The sequence below is a fragment of the Hippocampus guttulatus genome, chromosome 6 (assembly GCF_054856545.1).
Source record: "Hippocampus guttulatus isolate MCC_2025c chromosome 6, RoL_Hgut_1.0, whole genome shotgun sequence".
Lineage (NCBI taxonomy): Eukaryota > Metazoa > Chordata > Actinopteri > Syngnathiformes > Syngnathidae > Hippocampus > Hippocampus guttulatus.
Window position 1 is genome coordinate 20,204,729 of NC_141266.1, and position 20,394 is coordinate 20,225,122.

A 20,394-nucleotide genomic window follows, 5' to 3' on the forward strand; every position below is an offset into this window, starting at 1 on the left:
ATCATCCCGTTATGATCATTCACATCATTTGGACTTCACTCCTCAGCAAAGATTTGAGCCGCAGTTCTGTTGCTTTGGACCACCTGCATGTCCGCACGCGCAGGCACGCACGGGGGCATATGCTAATGAGACAAACACACACACTCACCAATGTGTCATGTGGGCTTTTGGGGGCGTCGGCGTAGAGGGGAGACATGACACCCCAGATGGTCGGCAGTGTGGACCAAGGTCGTTTATGCATTACACACACACACACACACACAGTCAATTAAGTCCATATTGAGTCTTTTGAGTGGCGGCCATTTTCTGTGTTGCTGGGGCTTAAAGGTGGGGAAACACGAATGATTGACAGCTGCTGATGGCTCAATTGTGCTTCCCTCACAATCCTTTTTTTCCCCTCCATGAGGTTTTTTTTTAATCAAGAGCATGAATTCTCATGTATGCTCTCAGTATGGATGAAAATGACTCAAAAGCGCAGCATGGCAGTGGTTAGTTAGCATGTCCGCCTCAAAGATGAGAGGTGATGGGTTCCAATCTGGGCTGCTTTTTATCATGGTTTACCTTAACTAGAATCCCATGTTGCATTGTGGCCAAAGCTAGAATCCTGGTGAGAGATTACGTTGTTTTGGGGGGGGGGTTGACTCTCTAAATCCTGACTGTGGCGAAAGGAAGCCACATGCTGAATTCGTAATATGTCATACATTAGTTGTCATGACGACTCCTATTATTTCTTCTCCTTCCATATCTTCTTCCCAGTCCTTTTTCTTGTTCATCCATTTCTTTTACTTTCTTTTGCCAGTTGGAAAATCTTGGCGCATCCCTGCCACCTCCTGGCCAACTACCAAAACTAAGTCAAAACGATGCAGGAATGATGATTTGGGCTGTCAAACTCAAATTTTAATTTGTACAAGACGGACCTGAGTTAGTCGCATGACGAGCCAAACTTTAAAAGAAAAAAAATTTTGGACTATTAGTCCACAAAACATATGGTGTTATATTTTGATTGTTTGTTTTTTTATTTTTTTTATAAGAGTTGGTTTGTCTTTTTTTTTTATTTTATTCCCTTAAAGAGAATATTTTTAAACAATTTAATTTAAATTATTTTGTTGGTTTTTGGTCACAATAAAAACCTTGCAAATGAGAACGAATAAATGATTTTGTGTTGTTTTCAGGCGTGCGCCGTCCTTCCGAAGCGGACAAAAGCAACCACAGCGTCCACTACACGCTGCTGATCGCGTGCGTCCTGGTGGCCTTTGTGCTGGGCGCCTTCCTCTCGGGTTTTCTGGTATCCTGCTACTGCAACCGGACAGGGCACAAGACCCGCAAGCTCTCCAAGGACCCTGAGGTCCAGATCCCTCACGCGCTGTCCCTGCGCAGCCTGGCCAAGCTCAATGGCCTCCTGGAGGGCGGCGCCGGCAAGGAGGACAAGCTGGAGGCATCCTCCCCGAAGATCTACAGCTCCTTGTTCTCCAAGGAGGCCCCCAGGAGGAGCACCCACCATGCCATGTCAATGGGGGACCTGGTGCTGCCCCACCACCACCACCTGCGCTCGTCCTCGGAACTCTCCGGACTGCCCACGCCGGACTCCACGCCCGAGCTGCCCATCAAGAGCATGAAGGCCTTCCGAAACCAGTGGGAGAGGAACCACAACTGCAACAACGCGTCGCGGCCGCCGTCGGCCCACGTGTTCCCCTACGGGGGGTCGCGCCACCCCGATGAGCGCAAAGTCCACAACGCCGAGCGCCTCCTGCCGCAACACCCCGGCTACGCCCACAAGGTGATGGAAGTCACCTCATTGGACGAGCTACTCAAGCACATCCACGAGGGGGGCGGCGCCAAGACGCCGCAGCTCATCAGCCCGTCGGGGGGGCATCACACTGGCGGCGCGGCGGCCGCGGGGCACCTGGCCTACGCCGGCCGCGTCCAGCCTCACATTCCCGAGACGGAGTCGGCGCCTTACTACAGCTCGTCCACGCTGCCCCGCGACAGCCTCACCCGCCGCATGGACGTTCCCCCGGACCCGCCGCCGCCTCCGCCGCACACGTCCACGCTGGAGCGCCGCCAGTCCTCGTCCCAGAGGCACTCCTTAATGGGTGCCGCCGCATCCGGTGCCGGCGGGGCGGCGCTCCCTCGCCATCACAGCTTCAGCCAACGTATGGGAGTCGCCCACCAGCCGCCGCCCCTCTTGGCGCGCATGAACTCCACAGGAAGCTGTGACGGCCACTTTCCCCTCCTGCCGCCCGGGTACTTGGCACGCTACAACGCCGCCCAGCAGGAAGGCCCCCTCAGGGGCGGCGGAGGGATGCGAAGGGGGCCCCCCCTAAAATCCGACGCCCCGCCCAAGCCGCTCTTTATTCCCGCCTCATCGCCCGTCAGCCCGCACGCCAACTTCAACTACTGATGGCATTTCAGACACGGACCGGCGCCTCAAGTTGACGTGGGGAATTATCTTTGTACCATATTGGTATTGTTCTCTTCTACGTGACACATTACATTGACCTTGCAACGCAACGCAGCGCAGAACAGCTGATGGTGTCCTCAAAGTGCAACCGCAACAACTTCAGCCACTCCTGAGTCAAAAACTGAATCGCTAATGATAACCTAACTATGTCAACAATTACACCAACCACGACATGAATACTGTAGTCACGTCAGCTGCGTGAATGACTACGACTGCATTCACGACTCGAGTTCGCAACTACAATGATTACATTGTCTCCGCAACAACTACATTAGTGACGACATTGCATCACCAACCGCATATCTACGTCAACAATTACAGGAACGGCGACATCAACCACGACGTTAACAACAACAACAGCGACTTGGGTGACCACGTCATCTACAGTATTTCTTCAATGACCACAACTATGTGGAGTTACCTCATCAAAAACAATTAGATCAATGTCGACATCAACAACTACAGAAACAATAATAGCTACTACAACAAACACTTTAATAACGACCGAACATCATACATATACCGGTTTCACTGTCAACAACTAAAACAATAACTGCATCGACTTCAACAATTGCGCCAACAATAACTATCTCAACGGCTTCTTTTATCACAACATCAATAATAACTACGTCAATGACAACAATGTCAACACAAACACTATCTGAAGAACAACTGCATTCATACCAAACTGCATCGGTGTGTACATCTACACCTATTTAAACAACTACATCAACAACTACATGGACTACAGCGGCTTTAATCAACATTAACAGCAAGACCAGTGACTTCTTCAATAACCACTACATCAATAACTACATTAACAAATACACATTGTCTACACAACCATATCAATGGCGACATTAGCAATTGCGTCAACAACAAAAAGAATGACATCAAAGTGTACAGTACACCGACGACTTCTACAATCACTACATACCAGCTATACGGACGTCAACAATGACAACTACATCGACCGTAGCGATAACTACATGAGTGACTCCTTTCGTAACGCCATCAAACAACTAGATTGACGACATCAACAGCTACATTGCCCACAATAACTACCACGTTAGCGAATACGCAGCAATTGCATTGACGGCGACGCGAAGGTTGCACCGAGTTGCAGTAAAGACTTGAAGCGGCGTGAAGCGCTGCAACGCTTGGTTCTTGTTTTCTTTGCGATGTCGTTGTTGCTAACAGAATGTGTTTCTATTATGCATGTGTGCGTGTGTGCGAGCGTGCGTGCGTGCACTGTATACTGTATGTGTGTGTAGAGCCACATACAGTATATACTATCTGCAGTATATATAAATATAGATATATATATATACATATGTGTGTGTCAAGTTGTGATGACATTAGCAAGAAAGTAACTTTTGTCTTTGCCTTATTATACTCAAAAACCATGAAACTCCCCAAACGCCACCCCCAAACCCCTCTAAAAGAAAAAAAAAAAAACGTCTCCAAAAACTAAATAGCCCTCAAAGCCGATCAACAAATAAGTTTGAGGCTTATTCCTAAAATGTTCCTGAAATGACTTCACAGCATCCTGACTTCATTGTCATTTGGCTGCGCAAAAAAATGCCAATTTTATTATTGTGTTTCCTATTTTTGCATTATTATTTTTTATGGGGGGCGGGGCAGTGGCACCAGTCTGCTGAAGCCGACAACTCGCCGTTGTCTTTTTTTTGTTTTTGTTTTTGTTGCTCTCGTTTTTCCCTGGGAAGAATTTTTGATTGTTGTTGACATGGACATTTCTCCAGGGGGAACATTTTGGACCGCCAGAGGCCGACATTCCCAAAACAAACTACAACAATAGAGAGCGCTGCACTTCTTATCGACACATTTTGAGGTTAATGCTTGTAAATAAAAACATACTGACTACACAGATGGACGTACGTGCGTGCCTTATTTCATACTCATGGCAGCACGGATTGGTAGTGGTTGGTCAATCTGCCTCACAGTCAAGAGGTTCTGGGTTACTCAGTCTTAGGTATACCTTAACAGGCTCTAATTCTCACATGACAAATTGTCAGTCTGTGTGTCGAGCCCATTTTTGAGGGTGCTCAAACCACCCCTAAAGTGAATCCAAGCACCCCCAAAATTTTAGACCTCTTTAGAATTAATTTTTACCACCATATTCTTATTTAGCACGCGAGGCAACTGTTTAAACCATGCAGTAATGGGTTGAGATGTAATATTTTAACACAAACACAACCCTCTTTTCCTAAAAATGGGTTGATCCGCCCCACTTCTGTTTCTGGGCGACAAATATAATTTGCACAGAGCTATAGCTTCCAGTCATATGGATTTTGAAGCAAATACAGTATTTTCAACAAACCTTCGCCAATTATCTAATGACCGATATCTAACATTACGTAGACCAGAAAATGCAGCAAATTTCTTTCCTACTACCACTCGGTTATCATTATCATTCCCAGGTTTAATTTTTGCTGCATTTAACCAAAGGGCACTGTTCAGGTTGAAAGAGCTTGAAGTTGGCGGACGTTATTTTTCAAACTGGGAAACGTTCCAGGTGGTCAAACAGTAACACGGTCCTTTTTTGAATTGGAATGAGAGAACCATAATCTCCTTATATGATAAACATTTTCCATTAACTAAAGTCTCCAAAAAGTATAAAGACCCAAGTAAGCCATGGATAACGAAAGGCATAGAAAACGCATGTAAAAAGAAAAACAATTTATATAAATTGTTTTTAAAATTGAGAACTGAAGAAGCAGAAAAAAAATATAAAACCTATAAAAATAAACTAGTAAATATTATAAGAACCAGTAAAAGAGATCATTATCATGCACTATTAGAGCAGAATAAAAGTAACACACAAGAAATATGGAAGATACTTAACCAAGTAATCAGAAATAGTCCTAAAAAAATGGATTATCCAGAGTATTTTATCAAAGGCAAAAATACTATTTTGGAAAAAACTGCAGAAATAGCAACTGAATTTAATGAGTATTTTGTCAACATCGGCAGTAACCTAGCAAAACAAATTCCTGATCCAACAAACTTGTTTGAAATAGATAGATATGTAGAAAAAAACTCCTCCACGATGTTCCTTACTGCTGTAAAACAAGAAGAAGTATCAAATATTATAAAAACTTTTAAAAATAAAAAGTCAACTGATTGCTTTAATATTGACATGACAATAATAAAGCAGATTATAGAATATGTAGTGCGACCTTTCACGCACATATGCAACCTGTCATTCAAAGCTGGTATCTTTCCATCAAAAATGAAAATTGCTAAAGTTATTCCAATCTATAAAAGTGGAGAAAGACATCGGTTTACAAATTATAGACCAATATCACTACTACCACAATTTTCAAAAATATTAGAAAAAATATTTTCTCGCAGACTTGATAGCTTTATACAAAAGCATGCGCTGTTAAGTGAGAATCAATATGGCTTCAGGGAAAAGCGGACCACCTCAATGGCAGTTATGGAGTTTGTGGAAGCAATAGCCACTAATATAGACAACAAAGAATTTACTGTTGGGGTTTTCCTAGATCTAAAAAAAGCTTTTGACACAATAGATCACAGTATATTATTGAAAAAACTAGAACGATATGGCATTAGAGGTGTAGCTTATAAATGGATAAAAAGTTATTTAGAAAACAGATATCAGTACGTGCAACTCAACAATAAAAAAACTAATCAACTAAAAATCACTCACGGAGTTCCTCAGGGGTCAGTGCTTGGTCCAAAACTATTCATCTTATATATAAATGATATCTGCAAGGTCTCAAAACAATTTAAATGTGTCCTATTTGCTGATGATACAACTTTCTACTGTTCTGGAATAAATCTGAAACAGCTCCTGACAACCGTAGAAAACGAATTAAACAAATTAAAAAACTGGTTCGACAGAAATAAATTGTCACTTAACCTGAAAAAATCGAAGTTAATTGTTTTTGGCACAAGACCAATCAAACACCAAGCTAAAATTATGGTAAACTCAATTGAGATAGAAAGAGCGTATGAAACCAAGTTTCTCGGATTAGTAATAGACTCAAAACTATGTTGGAAGCCACATATCGATAACGTAAAAAGAAAAATAGCCAAAACCGTAGGGATCCTCTACAAAACCAAGGAAGTGCTAAATAAGAGATCTTTGTACACATTGTACACTTCATTATTATTACCATATATGACCTACTGTGTGGAAATATGGGGAAATGCCTGCAAAACAAACACACTCCCTATTCTCAACCTACAAAAAAAAGCAATTCGAATTATTAATAGATCAAAATATACGGAACCCACAAATCCACTATTTATCAAATTAAATACGATGAAATTTTATGACCTGGTTGACTTTAAAATCGCCCAATTAATGTACAAAGCACACAATAACCTGCTCTGCCAAAACATTCAGAAGTTTTTCGAAATTCGAGAAAGCAGCTATGATTTAAGAGGTACCAACTTATTCAAAAAACTCAAAACAAGAACAAACATCAAGCAAAGAAGTGTATCTATCAAAGGTGTTAATCTGTGGAATAATCTCGAAACGGACCTGAAAATGAGTAAATCGCTTGCTGAGTTAAAAAACAAATTCAAAAAAATAGTACAAACAACCTACATCAATCAGAGTTAAAATGATAAATTCAAAACATTAAATATAATGATAAATCAGAACTAAGTTGATAAATAGAGAAAGGTATATAAATATCCATTATGAATTTAAGAGAAAATTGACACAAGAGTGTCAGGGTGTGTAAGTATATAATCCCGATACAAACCAAAAGTTGTAAAAATATCACGGTTAAGGGTAAAGTATGAGCCTTAATGGAGACTTCTTTCTTCTTACTTTTCTGATTGATATAAAAATGATTTATTAGATACAATCACATAACGGGGTAGGACTAGATAAGTTTTTTACTTCTTCCTACTCCCTTGAACATAATAACTGTGTTGAATGAAGATTGATTTCTTTCTTTTTACTTTTTTTAATCTACCTTATTTTCTGTCAAATTATTACTGTATATATGTTTTATGTTCAATAAACAAACAAACAAACAAACAAACAAACAAACCATACTTTTGGCATGTCCATGTGTTGGTATTAAAGCCAAGGTGCTACTGACAAGCTAACCGGATGTTCACGATCATTTAAATTCCTTTAACCAATTTTTTTGTGTGCCCGTGGTGGCTTGTCAATAGAGAGCGCTGGCTAGGTTGTTGCTCTCCTACCCAGCTGAGTCGTAATGAAAGGAAAAAAAATTAAATAATGACATTTTAATGTTGTAACACATGTTAAAATATAAGTATAAATGTTTTAGATGAGCAGAATAATTAGTGTACAATATATTGATGAGTAAAATGGATTTGTTTATCTGGCCTTTGACAGGAACTAACCACATCCAAGATGGCCGTCACATCTCTATGAAGGTTTCTACGATGTGTCTGATTTAGTTTTCATAATTCAACTCGGTGATGTCACTACCCTAACGGAGCCTCTATGTAGGTAAGTGCTTACTGAAGAAAAACTTGAATAAGACCTCACACGCGCAACAACTAAGACTGTGTGTTTTACCTGACCAATTGTACGTGTAATTGGCCTATGTTGGAAGTGAATGTGCACGTTTGTGTGTTGTGACTTGGCTGCCATGACATCACGGCTTTCCTAAACACACACAGGAAGACGCATGAAAGACAAGATAATAAATAACGTACACATTGTCGTGTTAAAAGAGAAGTAATATAAAAACAACTAATATAGTCCAGTTTTATATTTGTTTTTACTTTTCTCCCGGTGGATCCTTTACCAATCTTCATTATCTATCGGCGTCATCAAAAGCCCTCTAAGCACTTTTGGTTTTTCAATATATTTGTTATTGTTATTGTTCGTGTTTATTTTTCTCCGTAGTTGAGTTTGAAATTGTTCTTTATGATTGATTGTTGGATGTATAGTGACATCTTGTGGTCGTGTACGTATGAACAGGAAGTCCCCTCAGAGACCAGGGACACTTCAGTGACGTGTGATGGCGTCTACAAAGAAAAAATAGTTAAGACTGCTTAAAAAAATTTTTTTTTAAAGAATGCAACAAAGATTAAACGAATAGTTTTTTTGAGGAAGTCACAATTTAAAAATATTTGAATTGATATTTGTGAAGAAAATTTATTTTTTATGAAATTTGGAAGAAAACGGTTACAAGAAAAAAATGTTTTTCGATATAAAGTATTTTTTTCATTAAAAGTCAACATTTTCAAGAAAAACATGTTTTTGTCTTTCAGTAAAACTTTTTTCAATAACTTAATAACAAAAACTTAAATAAAAAACATAACCTTGACAAAAAGTCACACTCTTATAGGACTAAAATCACAACTTCAATTGTTAAAAGTTGTTCACCTGTGAGAAATAAGTCCTTTTTTAAGCGGAAGCATGTCATTGCAGCTGTCTTCGTGGCTCAGTAGCATTTCATTGGCTGAAAAAGATGCTACAGTACTCACTATACGCCGCCAGAGGGCGACGCAGTACACCACTCACATGGTGCTCGAACTCTTAACTTCGGGGAAACCCATACGTATATGTGTCATGTATTAATTTCTCCTACAAATATTACTCAACTGTATTTATAGAGCACCGTCAAACAGCCATCGCTGCATACAAAGTTCTGTACATGGAGCAATTTAACATATACAATAAACAGTAATACAAATCGGTAATAAAGACGGTAGAAAGCACTAAACAGTAAAACCAAGAACAAATCTAAGTTATGCTGAGTCGAATGCCAAAGAATACAAGTGAGTTTTTGAGGAGGGTTTTGAAGATGGGCAGCGAGGAGGCTTGCCGAATGTTCAGTGGGAGGTCATTCCAGATAGGGACCAGCAACAGAAAAGACTCGATCCCCTCTGAGCCTCAGTTTAGTTCTTGGTACTTCTAATAATGTCTGGTCCACAGACCTGAGGCGCCGGGCCGGGCATCATTATATATTGTATTAAATACTATATGCATATGCGTGCTTTGCCCTAACTGTGCGTAATTAGTAACTGAATATTGTCTATTCCCCCCAAAAAATCGGACATGTCAAAGACAAATAAAATACATGTCAAAGACAAATTGAAGTGTATTTGATAGCTAAGTCACCCCAAAAACAATCAAAATACGTTTAAAAAATCCATTAAGACACATCCAAGATGCATTAGAGGCCGTTAAAAGACTGTTGAAGTGTCTTTGACGTCAATGACACCCCACGTAAAAATCAAAATACATAAACACATCAGGCACCTTAAAGACAAATGGAAGACATGTTAAAGAAAAATCTGACATGTCAAAAACTGTTTGAGGTGTTATTAATGGCAAAGACGCCCATTAGGATTTCATGCTATGCTGTGCTTGGATCTCACTCTATGGAGCTGATTCTGCCTACATTGAAAACAAATAAAAGCTAAAGACTAATTTATGTGTCTCAGCAACATCACAAAAACAAATAAGAAAACACGAAAAATAAAAATAAATGACAAATCAAAAACACATCAGCTCTCATGTTATGTTGCACTCGGATGTCGCTCTCTGCAGCGGATCCTGCCAGCATCAAAAACATCTAAGAGACATCAGAAACAATCAAATTAAAAGGCAGAGCAACGATTATTTGAGTTGTCTGAGATGTCAAGGACAAATCCAAAATCCCTCAAAGTTGTCAAAGATCCATATTTAAACCACATATGATTTTAGAATGTCAAGTTGCACAAAAATGTGACTCTAGGGAGCAAAAAAAATAAAAGACAAAAAATTCTGGTCAATGACTACTTGAATTGTCTGATGTCAAAACCACCTAGAAAACAACTCAAAACACCACAAAGACAAAAACACTTAAGGATGTCAACCTCTCGTGCCAGGATGTTCCCATTTATGTAACTGATTCTGTCAATATCAGACACCTTTGACATCCAAAAACACTTCAGACACCCCAATAACAACTCGAAAACAAATCTGAGACACATTGAGCCTGCCTCAAAGAAAAATAAGAACTATTTGAATTGTCTGATTTGGAAAACCGCCTCCAACGCAAATCAGAAGCACCTTGAAGAAACATCAAAGAAAAACACAACTATCTCACAGATGTCGTCCTGTAGCTGATTCTGCCGATATCAAAAACATCTCAAAGACCGATCCAAAACACAAAGAGCAAAAGTAATGCCAAATCAAGCACCCTTCAAAGACTAGGTGTCTTCGAGTCATCCATTTATGTAGCTGATTCTAATCAAAGACAAATCATTTGAAAGAAAAACACGCAAGTGATTTTACGTGCCCGTTCGCAAGGGCCGCACCCCTCCCTCATTGACTTGCGCCATATCACCTTGCCGGAGGATCGCCATGGCAACAAGTTGCCCATAGCGACGGGGTACCGCTCCATCGCCGCCAGACAACCGGCGAGCGCGGCGGCGCGCAAAGACATTCGTGCACGCGCCAGGGTGAGGTCCGCACGCAAAGACACTCAGACGTGGTGGCGGCAGCGGCGGCAGCGGCGTCCAGCTCACGCGGACTCAAGAATGGAACCGGCGGCGGCGGCATGATGGCGGACTGACGTGACATCAACAAACAACAAAACAAGAACGGGAGCAGGAGCAGGTCAGTGACATTCACACTTGACTCTTAATGTGAGAGTGATGAGCACAAGGAATGATATTTTTATATATGCATATATAGATAGATAGATATCCTGTAATGACTATTGTTTTAATTGATCATCGGCAATATTTAATCAAGTGCACATTTAGCCCAACAGCAACTGACCAATTCATTTGGTGCACACCTTATGCATTTTGGATCGTTTTGATTATATTATATATATATATATATATATATATATATACACACACACACATACCCCGCAAACCCTTGTGAGGATAAGAAAATGGATGGATTTTAGATTTTGAAATTATATTTATATTATATTTTTTAATAAAATCAAAATGTAGCTCTTTCTTTTAATCCTAGTCATTTGTAATCGTATTTTCAGCATTTTATTTATTTTTTTACATCTCAAATTCAAATTTAATGTGAATTTTATTGTTTGGCCATTATGTTGTTCTTATTTCCTTTCTGCATGTTTTTATCCATTATAAGATATTCTTCAGTGCTTTAAGTGGGCCGGTAGCAGCGATAATAAGCACCATTACTTCTCAATTTTTATCCTCGACCGTACCGGGACTTCAAATTAGCCCACTGTACCGTCTTCATTCAATTACTCTCTTTTTCACTTTGTGATACCCACACGACTCTGTCAATCATACAGGTACCCCGCCCCCCACCCCCCAAAAAAGATGGATTTTTTTTTTTTTTTTATGCGTCCCGTAACAGTTTATTTGGCGGGTGCGCCGTCATTTAGACGACAAGGAACGTAACATGCCGCTAACGCAACGACTGACTTCAAAGTAAAATCTTATCAAATAATCAATTGACGCCAATCCAACAGCCTCAGTAAACTTTTATTTTGAAGTTGGCGCGTGTGGTGGAAGGCCGGCTAGGGCGATTTATACCGTCGACACTTTGGTTTACCGTATCGCAATTTTAGTACGTAGTTGCTCTCAACACCGCCTATCTGAAATCATATTCAATCGCTGATTTAAGATGCGAAGAAACTACAAGCGAATTACGCCGTCATTTTATGAGGCGGCGCAAGTCTCCGTCGCGAACTGGAGAGTAAACATTGACACTTAGCCATGACCACGCGACGTGAGGTGCATTCAAATGCAGTCGGACACTCCAGTGGTTTACAGATATTTTTGTGTATTTGTTTAGTTTCTATCTTCGACAGATGATTGATTTGTCTGCTTCGCAGGCGTCTGGCCGCCACCCTCCACACCCCCCCGGCCCCCCCGTGTTCCGTGCGTGGTTACCGAGTGCCGGCCACAGCGCTGGAGCCGCGACGCTCCAGCATGGACGTGCCCAGGATGGCCGAGGGCCTCTTCAGCAGCACGCTGTCGTCGTCGGGCGGCGGACAACACGCGGCGTCCTACCTGACGCTGGAGCAGAAGGCGGCCTTCATCTTCGTGCTGCTGCTCTTCATCTTCCTGGCGCTCCTCATCGTGCGCTGCTTCCGCATCCTGCTGGACCCCTACCGCAGCATGCCCTCATCCAACTGGACTGACCACACCGAGAAGGACACCTTCGACTATCGCATCGTCTAAGCCGGGCGTTCTCAAATTTTCGGGGTCCAGAGGCGAAATTCTTCCAAATCCCAACTACACCCGACTATCATGCATAGCCCGAAAAGCCAGGAGATTTACCGTAAGTAATGAATCGGTTTATCACGGGGGATACGTTCCAGAACCACCCGCAGTAGATAAAAATCCACAATATATGAAGACCATATTTTAAAAAACAAACAAACAAAAAATTTTTTTAGAAACTTTTACCCCTCCCACATGCTTTAAACACACATAATGTCGATCTACTGTTGATTTTAAAAAAATGGTGTTATGGTACAATTAAATATATTTTTATTTCATGGGGGGAAGGGGGCAGTGTGTTGAGAATACATTTTTGAGGGGAGGTTTGGAATAAAATTAATCGTACGAGTCAAATTTTGTCAGTCTAATGAGACGTGATTTTACAGGAATTCTGTCAGATTTTTACAATATGTAAAAAGTCGTAATTTTACAAGAATGAGGTCGCAGATTGGTAAAAAAAAATCCTAATCATTCTGGATTTAAGTCTGATTTTGTTAAAATCGTAAGAAAATACAGTCAGATTTTGGGGGATTAAAATTTGTAATCTTATGAGGTTTAAATCAGATTTGAACAGGATAAAAAGTGACACTTTTGCATTAAGCAAAAAAAAAGATTAAAATAGGATTTTGTTTGGATAAAAAAAGTTTAATTCATTCAGATGTTATCAAGATTAAAAAAAGATCTTAATTTCACAAAAGCAGAGTCCTATAAAATGATGATATGATTTTAACATGAATTTCAAAAAATAAAACTTTATATTCATAGTATCGCCCCTTTTATGCTGGGAAAGTCACCTTCATTCTCCTCACTAAAACAGTTTTTTTGTTTGTTTGTTTTTACATCATGTAGGCAACCTTGATGACTGATTTATGCGGGATGTCACGATCATGTCAGAACTTTTACGTGCTTTGACTATCTGGTGACATCTTGGTACCAGGGAACTATGTAGAAGTAAGAGGAGGCGCTTCATTTAGTCAGGCCATAGCCTTGTCCCATACAAAAAGTCCTTTGCCCCCATCCATTGGCTTTCAGGGTGAGCATGAATGACTTGTGGGTTTTCACGATTCGCAAGCAGGGCTCAACTCGTGAGGGTGCACTTTTTAAATATTTATAAGACATCATTTATTGGAAAAATATTGAGCCCCCCCCCCCCCCTCCCTCCAAATTACGGCTTTCGGACCCCCGGTTTGAGAACCACTGATCTAAACTTCTGGGATTGTGTGGCGGCTCTGTCGCCTTGAAAATGGCTTCCCTGAGTGGACCCCTCCCCCCCCCCACAACACCACCCGGCCCCTGAGCGGACCCCCTTCCCCCACCACCACCCCCTTCCTCCTTTCTCGTCATCCATTCGTGGACTACCTCGTACCGCCATCTTGTGTGTGGACGTCTCAACAGGGTCAAACAGAGTTTACATGCCAGCGTCTTTGCTAGATTTAGACAATCAGTGTTGTTTTGCCCACCCGCGTAGTTGACCTCCTCCAAGGCTTCCTATCTTCTTCTTCTTCTTCTTGGAGCGCTCCCTTTAACGTAAACCCTTTGAACATTGGCGTTGGCCACGTCGGACCCAAAGTTGACAGTGCTGTACCGTGTGCCTCCACATGTTGTCCCGTGTGGTTTTCGTCACGTGACGTCCGTGTTTCTTCAAGCAGGGTCACTGCCGGCACTTGGTAGGGGGACGGCGGCGGCCGCGGCGTCTCCGTCCTCCCACCAAAGCCTTCGCCAACCGTCGCCGTGGCTTTTCGCCATCTGTGCGCCTTACAGCAGAGGTGGGGGACTCGAGTCACATGACTTGAGTCGAGTCGGATTCAAGTCACCCGTTTTCAGGACTTCAGACGATGATAGAATCAACCTGACTTTGATTTCATGAGTCTTGACTTCACTTCGACTCAAACTGTTATTTTGCTTTGGGAAAAAAAAGTTTTGTTTTGTGAGGGAGCTCTGAGGGTAATTTGGATCCGAGATCTGACAAAATGGTTAAAAAAAAAAAAAGAATGCCATCTCAAAGGTACGAGATAACAACTCCAGCAGCTAACTTTATCTTTCACTAAAGGCTAAACTATTTGAGCTCACAGTTTAGCTCACCAATAGCCAAAGGTGGGGGGCCCTGAGTCATGTGACTTGACTCGAGTCAGACTTAAGCCGCCAATTCTTAGGACTTGGTCATTGATTGACTAAAACGTAGACGATAGACTTGACTGGACAAGTATTGCCTGTTTACATTTGAAAATCGGAATTTTCAAGACAGCGCACCATTTGGCAATGAGGTGGACAAGCGGTACCAACCCCGCCGCGCCCCCCAAGGCCTGGCATTTGAGGTTTGAGTCTCATCTTTGGCCTTCCTGTTTGGAGTTTTCATGCTCTCCAAATCATGCCCGTTAGCTTTTTTTTGAAGACTAAATAGTTTTTTTCAGTGAATGTGAGTGTGAATGATTGTCTATTTGTGCCCCGTCAGTGGCTAATGGTTAGCGAACCCGAATGAGGATTAGCGGTATCGAAAAGAGATGGATGCATTGAATAAAATGGGGGGTGGGGGGGCGCAAACGGCAACATGCAAATTTTGCTTTCAGTCACATAAAACTCACAAAGACGAGTAAGCGAAGCTAATATTTTAGTTTAGCTAACGGGAGCAGTCAAACACGAGCTACGTGTCATGTCTGTTACACACCAGGAAAGATAAAGTAAGAGGCAATCGGGATACTGGTGTGGAGCCAAATATGAAGATTTGTACAGCTAACAAACACGACGAGTACAGATATCGAGTCCAAAGTGGCTCATGTCCAAATGACAAAAACAAGATTGTATGAATTCAGTCAAATCATGACTTGATGACTCATCGTGACTTGGGACTTGCTTGAAACTTGAACGTTAAGACTCGAGACTTCAGACCTGCACAGATGTGACTTCCTCCCACCTCTGCCTTATAGTGTAGATTGTTTACAGACTTTCCTTCCTAGTGATGTCATGAAAAGAGACACTCCCCTCTCGCCCGCCTCCTCATTTTTCCACCCGTGCACTTCCTGTTGCGAGAGGAAGTGGACCGCTTGAGCCTTTCTCGCGCCGTTGTCGTGATGCTGTGGCCTTCCCCCTCCTCCGCCAGTCGCACAAGTTTCTTCTCTGGCTTTGGTGGTGTGCATGTCGCTGGCCTCTCCGTGCATGTTCCGCGCATTCCCGATGTTTCCCGTCAGTTATCGGAGCCTTCATGCTCCTTAAAGAGCCTTTGCGGTCCTGAAGGAGCCTTTCTTTTTTTTGGAATTAAAAGTTCAGATTGCTCTGCGTTCTTCTTTCTCTCGTTTGTTTCACGCCATTTGGGTGCCAAGGCGGTTGAGGCATCATGTGTTTAGCCCCGAAATGAAAAATGGATTCCTCTGAGCCATCCGGCAGGTTCTGAGGAGGAGGCGGCGGCGTTCTGGGAGCCCTGAAAACATTTCAATTTCACCTTATCAGCGGCCGCCAGTACACACCCGCTGGGGGCTCGATTGCTTCTCTTGTGAAGCCAGACAGGGTGAACACACATACACACACACACAATGCACACATTTACATCCACAGGCACACATATGTACACATTTTCACACACACATAAACAGTCACGGAAACATATACACACACACACACGCATACACACACACACACACACAGTCACAAACGCACTCATATCCATGGACATGCACGCAAACAAACACGCGCACACACACATAGATATACATTTCTATACACACATGCACACACACAAGCACACACACGTGTACACACACACAAAAATACACACACACACACTACACACATTTACAGCCACAGGCACACAAATGTACACATTTTCACACACACACACAAACAGTCACAGAAACATACACACACACACACACACAATCGCAAACGCACACATCCATGGACATGCACGCAAACAAACACGCGCACACACTCATAGATATACATTTCTATACACACACATACACACACACACACACGCACACCTCCCCCCCAAGCACGCACACATGCATATACACACACACAAATACACACATGCACGCGCACACATTTACATCCACAGGCACACAAATGTACACATTTTCCAGTCACACACACAGTCACAGAAACATACACAATACACTAACACGCACTCACACACACACACACACACACACACAAATATCCACAATCAGTTTACCGAAATATATACACAAGCATACACACAGAAACTCATTCAGAGAAACTGACACACAAAAACAGGCGCATATTTACTGCATGCGTCAATACATACATATATGCACAAACACACTCACACACATTTGCATAAATACACTCTCACACACTAACACACCCTTCTACCCATACACACACACACCTACACACACACAAACTTTCACATAGACGCGCACAAACGCAGTGGCCACAGGCTGTTCTTGGACGCCCAGCAAAGCATCACACAGAATAAGAAAAACATGTTGGAAACATTGGCCCAGGGAAGAGGCGGACTTGTGTGTGTGTGTGTGTGTGTGTGTGTGTGTGTGTGTGTGTGTGTGTGTGTGTGTGTGTGTGTGTGTATGCACGCAACATCACAGGATTTGAAACGAGCGTTCGTCTTCTAATGTAAGACACAAACATTCAAAAACAGAAAAGAAGCAGCTTGCTCAACCTGTCATGGCCGCCACCATCATGCCGCCAGTCGGCGCGGGTGACGCTCTTTGAGATGCTAATGCACTACCATTGGCTGACTCGGTTGAGTGTCGCTTTATGCAGAATACTTTTTGACACAATTAGACCTGTTCATGGATCAAGAATGTTGTTGATGTCAAGCGGGAGTTTGAATGAAAGTGTCTGGCTTGTTAATCGTTTGAGTAGTCGTGAGGCGTGAAACGATTCCACACGCAAGCAGGAAGCGGCACATGACCTGATCGTCTTCTGATTCCTGTCACATTCGGCATGTGCGATTACCAGGAAAGCGAAGCGAAGGGCGGATTGCACCCATCAGGTTATTATTATCAGGATCTCACATCTGCTTAAGCAGGTCACCTCGGACCAGAGCCAAGCTGATGGTGAGATGTTCCTCCAACGCAAAAAGCTGACAACACACACACACACACACGGGGGTTTATATAATGAGATAAATACGAAGATAGTTTACATCATGAGACCAGAGATGATGCAAGCTCAACCTCCCACAGAAGAGCAACATGTTCCTCTGCGGCATCAGGTTGTGTATCCACGGCAACCGATCACACTCGTGCTCGCCCTGCACCACCGACATTCCACTCTCATTTTTCTTATCATCAAAGCCGCACATGAACCATCCGCATGACTTATTCACTGCCGCTAATCGGATTACAGATTTGTCATGAATGATGATTTTTATGTGGGTTGTGAGTTCTTCTCATTGGATTTTTACAGTCGTGATTTATATTTCAAATGAATTGCTCACCGTTCTAGTATGTGTGACACGGTGATATTTTCATACATCGATAGTGAACATTTTAACATGCGTGCAATACACTTCAGAGAGCACAAATGTCTCATATGTCAACCCAAAAATACCCTTTCAATTTCTACATAACACAAAAAATAATTTCAATGTAAATTTTAATCAGTCTCTGAAATCTTATTGATGACACACAGTAAAAAAAATTAAAAACAGTTTGATGATCTTAAAATTTCAACAAACGAACTTGGATAAAATTTCAGGTTGAGTCAATTAAACAACATGTTTTAACTTTTGCTGATATAAAAATTGTCTTCCTCGCATTTTCAACAAAGAAGTAAGAGTTTGTATCCATTTTGTACTTATATTGCACTTAATTGAACGGTGTATGTTTGTTTTTTCTTCTTTCTTCTTTCTACCCACATTCTTGCTGCGGGAGGCTGTAAATTTCCCCAGTGTGGGACAAATAAAGGATATCTTAAATCTTAAAGAAATAATTGGCCCCAATTTAAAGATAAGTAAAAAAAAAACTGAATTGTTTTGGAGCAAACAACTCGCTTGCTTTGTTGAGCAATTGAAACTACTTGAATGAAATGAGGTTCTGTTTTATCAGCGATGTTTTTGGTAGCCTGGAAATATAGGCTCAGTGGAACTGAGTGTCAAGAAAATGATTCAAATCAAATTTGAATACAGTCAAATATATATGGACTTGTCAATAGGTTACTGTATACAATACGTGGGATTTCTTCATAGATAGAGCGATAGATAGATAGCTCCTTAAAGAGCCTGCGCTAGCTAGATAGCAAGATAGCTAGCTAGACAGCTAGATAGATATATCCCGAAAGAGCCCCCGATAGATGGATAGATAAATGTAATATAAAAAAGAAAGAATAGTATATTGAAGTGGCCAATATACTGTATATATTATTGTGTCATATATAATATACAGTAGTGGTGTGCACTATAATATAGTGTCGATATAAAGCGAAGTGCTTGTTCATGGATTGGCTTATGGGATGATGTAAATTATCTGGAAGCAAAAAAATAAAAAACTTGCACTGCAACATATGCAAATATGAATGAAACACGGATGAATTATGAATGGACTATGAAATAAATATTGCAATATGAAAGGTGCTGTTTGCGATGATACTGTGAGGTGAATACGTAAACGCCAGTGCGACAGTGAGAAGATCAAGTAACCATGGCAACTACTCTCAGAAGCATTTCTGCAATGACTCTTCTTTCACTTTCCTCCTCGCCTCTCCTTATCATCTTCAGTCGGATGAACCGGCTCATTATTAAAAGTTGTTTTGTGTGTCTTTTTTTCCCACTTTCCTTCGTCTTGTTTTTGTGTTTCCTTCCATCGTGTTTGCTGTCATCCACCTCAGCGGGCCTTCTTCTTCCTCCTCCTCCTCCTATTCTTCAGTCTGTCCCGTGTGTGTGTGTGTGTGTGTGTGTGTGTGTGTGTGTGTGTGTGTGTGTGTGTGTGTGTGTGTGTGTGTGTGTGTGTGTGTGTGTGTGTGTGTGTGTGTGTGTGCGTGTGTGCCCACCTGTGGCTGCATCAGCATCCTGAGCTGTGGTCGCCATGGTGATGTGTCTGAAGACTTCTGCCACTGAGTCACCTTCAGGTCTACACGAGCGCACAGCGCCTCCCAATGGTTATGTGGGGCACTTTCATGTAGCTTGCCAACCTTTATTAAGCTAAGGCACATCTTTTTTTTAAAAAACGGGGATAGACAAATATTTATGTACCTTCTGCCGTCTAACTGAAAGAACAAGACTATGACTGATTATTTCTTGTAAAAATGCAAAATTTTAATTTAATTTAAATTTAGATACATTTAGTCGTCCCCCGCCTCAATGTTTTCTCTTTTTTTAACGTAAGAAGATTACAACTTTTATATTTTGGCCAAAAATAAGCAAACTTAATTCCTGTGACTTTTAGGAGGAAGTCACAAAATCAGTACAATTGGTAGTTGACGTAATTTGCGTTAGTTAGTCATGATGAGGCCCATGGAAAAATGTCGATTTCCTAATGATGACACAACAGCACTACACACGTCACAATTATTTCAGAACGAGGCAATATGCCTTTTCTCAATCATTTAAAAATAATATAGACTAAGTTGAGGGTTTCATGTTGGCTTGGCCCTCGCCAGGCATTCCAAATTTTCACGTGACCCCTTTGCAAATGAATTGCCCACCCCTCATATGTGGGCTCAAGGTCCAGAACACGAGAAAAGCGTCAGTTGACATATGGAATACATTTCCCACAATCCCAAGGGCGCGATGCTCTCTGGCTTTCTACGTGACGCGT

At 41.8% G+C, this 20,394-nt stretch overlaps 2 protein-coding genes across 3 annotated transcripts in view; both read left to right on the forward strand.

Moving 5' to 3' along the window:
• sema6cb (semaphorin 6Cb) overlaps positions 1-4,349 on the forward strand; it is a 92,138-nt gene extending 87,789 nt beyond the window's left edge. For both annotated transcript variants that reach the window (XM_086113482.1, XM_086113483.1), the window contains one exon: positions 1,173-4,349. In XM_086113482.1, coding sequence (XP_085969608.1) covers positions 1,173-2,401 — 1,229 coding nt within the window. In that variant the 3' untranslated portion in view covers positions 2,402-4,349. The remainder of the gene's footprint in view (positions 1-1,172) is intronic.
• A 6,491-nt stretch (positions 4,350-10,840) lies between these two features.
• LOC147204028 (cortexin-3) lies at positions 10,841-15,927 on the forward strand. Its single transcript, XM_086114641.1, has 2 exons — positions 10,841-11,054; positions 12,268-15,927. Exon 2 carries the CDS (start codon positions 12,365-12,367, stop codon positions 12,614-12,616), a length of 252 nt encoding a protein of 83 aa, XP_085970767.1. The 5' UTR covers positions 10,841-11,054; positions 12,268-12,364; the 3' UTR covers positions 12,617-15,927.
• The last annotated feature ends 4,467 nt before the right edge of the window (positions 15,928-20,394 follow it).

Excerpts from the sequence above, each read along its gene's own strand:
- LOC147204028 (XM_086114641.1), top strand. The coding sequence starts at position 12,365 with ATGGACGTGCCCAGGATGGCCGAGGGCCTCTTCAGCAGCACGCTGTCG.